This window comes from Gossypium arboreum, chromosome 7 (assembly GCF_025698485.1).
Source record: "Gossypium arboreum isolate Shixiya-1 chromosome 7, ASM2569848v2, whole genome shotgun sequence".
Classification (NCBI taxonomy): Eukaryota; Viridiplantae; Streptophyta; class Magnoliopsida; order Malvales; family Malvaceae; genus Gossypium; species Gossypium arboreum.
In genome coordinates, this window is record NC_069076.1 from 75889042 (window position 1) to 75892672 (window position 3631).

At 36.3% G+C, this 3631-nt stretch overlaps 1 protein-coding gene across 1 annotated transcript; it reads right to left on the reverse strand.

The window, feature by feature from the left end:
• Positions 1 to 2358: 2358 nt before the first annotated feature.
• On the reverse strand, positions 2359 to 3102 carry LOC108485239 (uncharacterized). The gene is made up of 2 exons (XM_017789073.1): positions 3007 to 3102; positions 2359 to 2637 (listed from the first exon to the last, which is right to left on the reverse strand). Exons 1-2 carry the CDS (start codon positions 3100 to 3102, stop codon positions 2359 to 2361), a joined length of 375 nt encoding a protein of 124 aa, XP_017644562.1.
• Between the last annotated feature and the right edge of the window lie 529 nt (positions 3103 to 3631).

Consider the following 3631-nt stretch of genomic DNA (forward strand, 5'->3'; position numbering starts at 1 on the left):
TTTTTCGTTTCATACCAGGCCACCAATACATTTTCTTCAAACCACAATACATTTTCGTACTACCCGGATGAATAGAACATATGCTGCTATGAGCTTTTGATAAAATATCATTCTTTAAATTTGGATTATTTGGAACATAAATTCTATTTTGATAGTATAACATACCACTGTCATCCATAGAATACTCTAAGCTCAACTTATCCAAGACCATTTGTCATTTCAACACTAATTTCGGGTCTTCCTCTTGCAACTCCCAAATTTGTTGAAAGAATACAGGTTTTGCTTTCAATTCTGCTAACATAGAACCATATTTATTAACAGACAATTGAGCATTTAACACTTAGAGAGCAAACAATGGCGATTTTCGGCTAAGTGCACTGCTACAACATTAGCTTTCCCCGGATGATAGATAATAACAAGATCGTAATCTTTTAAAAGTTCTAGCCACCGTCTCTATCTCAAATTCAACTCCTTTTGTGTCATCAGATACTTTAAACTCTTATGATCAGTATACACATGACACTTCTCACCATATAAATAATATCTCCATATTTTTAAAGCAAACACGATCGCAGCTAATTCCAAATCATGTGTAGGATAATTCTTCTCGGGTAGTTTTAGTTGCCGAAAAGCACATGCTACTACTTTACCCGACTGCATCAAAACACAACCCAAACCATTTAGAGATGTATCACTGTATACCACAAACGGCACACCAGATTCCGATTGAGTCAACACTGGTGCTTATGGTAACATCTTCTTTAACTAATCAAAACTTTGCTGACATTTATCTGACCATACAAATTTAGTATTTTTCTGTAACAATCGGGTCAATGGTAAAGCAACCATTGAAAAATCTCTTACAAATTGGCGATAATATCCTGCTAATCCCAAGAAACTCTGTACTTCAGTGACATTCTTTGGAACTTTCCAATTCACCACTGCTGCTACTTTACTCGGATCAACACGAATTCCATCAACTGATACAATATGACCCAAAAATGCAACCTCATGAAGCCAAAACTCACATTTACTAAACTTTGCATATAACTGTTTCTCCCGCAAAGTTTTTAACACTTTTTTCAAATGCTGAGCATGCTCGGATTCTGTCTTTAAATAAATCAATATATCATTAATAAACACAACCACGAATCTATCCAAATAGGGTTGGAAGATCCGATTCATTAAGTCCATAAATGCAGCAGGGGCATTGGTTAATCCAAATGGCATTACCAAAAATTCATAATGTCTATACTAGGTTCAGAAAGCAGTCTTCAGCACATCGTACTCTTTTACTTTCAATTGATAATACCCGGGTCGAAGGTCTATCTTTGAAAATATTGCTACACCTTTCAACTGATCAAATAAATCTTCAATACGAGGTAAGAGATACTTTTTCTTTACCGTTACTTTATTCAACTGCCTGTAATCAATACATAACCTCAAAGAACCATCTTTCTTCTTCACAAATAAAACAAGTGCTCCCTAAGGTGACATACTCTGCTTGATGAATCCTTTATCTAACAACTCTTATAATTGTGTCTTCAACTCTTTTAATTCAGCTGGGGCCATTCTATACGGTGTCACTAAAATGAGAGCTATTCCTGGGATCACATATATCAAAAATTCTACTTCTCTATCAGGTGGTAAACCTGGCAACTCCTTAGGAAACACATAGGGGAATTCATTAACTACCGACATCTATTCTAACTTTGAATTGAAACCCTGAGTATCAAGAATATAGGCCAAGAATGCCTCATTTCCTTTACATAACAATCTCTGAGCTGAGAAGGCTAAAATAATACTAACAGTATCACCCAAATTTTCAAACCCAACTGAAATCATATCCTCTATTTGGCATTTCAAACTGATCTATTTTTCACGACAGTTCACTATTGCATCATGCTTTATTAACCAATCCATTCCTAAAATAATATCAAATTCCTGAAAGGGTAACAACATCAAATCAGTGGGGAACTCACAGCCCTTTATTCTCAGTGGACAATTACAACATGTTAAATTAACTATCACATACTGGCCTAAGGAATTAGTAACTTGAACATCGAAATCAGTAGGCTCAACAGATAAATTCTTTTCAGATGCTAACATGGTGCAAATATATGAATGTGTAGACCCATGGTCTACCAATGCATACACAGTATCATCATAAAGATAGAAAGTACCAGCAATTACATCCGAAGTTGTCACCTCTTCTCTCGCTCGAATAGCATAGGTACATACAGGTGTTCTAACATCTGATCGACTAGCTGATTCTCTCATACTCGAACGAGTAGCCCTTGTAGCTCTACTCTGCCCCGAACGTTTACTTCATTAAGGAGTAACTTTTTGTTTCTTTTTCTACTCTACTTCATCTCTTTGTAGTTGGGGACATTCTCGAATGAAATGATCAGTAGATCCACACCTATAACAAGCTCCTGTCTTGCTCCAACACTCACCAAGGTGATTTCTTCCACAATACTGACACTTAAGTTGAGGGGCATTTTGAACACTGCTCATACTAGCTGCAGGTCTACCAAATTTCCTGGAATCAGATTGTCTTGATCTTTTCTTTCTCAATCTTTCCAGCATTGAAGTGGCCCTACTAAATTCTTCTCTAGATTTCTTCACCGGAAAAGTCTAAAATGACTTGGATACACCTCTTTTAAATGATTCTTTGCTCTTTTTATCTCGTTGCATCTTTCGATTATACACTTCCTAAGTTTCTGAGCACGATCTGATAAAGCAACAAACTCTCGTATTTCATTACCTCCTATCATCATTCTAATATCATCATTCAACCCATCTTCAAATTTGATACACTTCCTCTGTAGGCACAATATCTCGGGCATATTTGCTAAGATAAACAAATTCTTTTTCATATTCAGCTACTGATTTACTTCCCTGTCGTAAATCTAGAAATTCTCTCTTTTTCTTATCTAGATACCGTTTGCCCAAATATTTCTTTTTGAACTTATTTTGAAAGAATTCCCACGTGATTTTCTCTACCGGCACCACTGTCTTGATTGTTTCCCACCAATTGTAAGCTTCTTCTTTCAGTAGCGACACAACACCTCTCAAATAATCATCTGGTGAACATGCCATTTCTTTAAAAATCTTCATCAAGCTCTATAACCAATATTCTGCTTTAACCGGATCATCATCTGATCTTCCCCAGAATTCTTCAGCTTCAAGTTTTCTGAGCTTTTCCAATGGAGTATGTTTACTAGATTCAGTTGTCGGAGGAGGTGGAGGGGTAACCGGGGGCACTATGGGTGGTGCAGTAGGGGGAGGGGGTTGTCGAGCCGAGTTTCTTTCTTGTATTGTTTCATTGTACCATTGATTCATAATTCCATAAATCATATCTTTAAGTTTCCGTTCCCTCATAAAAGAAATCGGAACTTTACTACTGGTCCCTTGTTCAGAAGTCTGTACTCTACTATTTACTTCTTTTTCTTGTTCTATACGTTCTGGTCTATCTGACATCTTTATAATCAGAAGTTATCTATAAAAATAACAGGAGTTAGATCTAATAATACACATCACACTATCACAGATTTATATGGCATGTATTTCTAATCACTTTACACAACACGACCATTCCAAGAATAGGTTAAACTAAGCTCTGATACCA

What these genes read in the sequence shown, in the direction of transcription:
- LOC108485239 (XM_017789073.1), bottom strand. Translation starts at nt 3,102, where the DNA reads ATGGCATGTTCACCAGATGATTATTTGAGAGGTGTTGTGTCGCTACTG. An exon ending in CAATCAAGACAGTGGTGCCG is followed by an intron (nt 2,638 to 3,006) that starts GTAGAGAAAATC and finishes AAGTCATTTTAG; the next exon opens with ACTTTTCCGGTGAAGAAATC.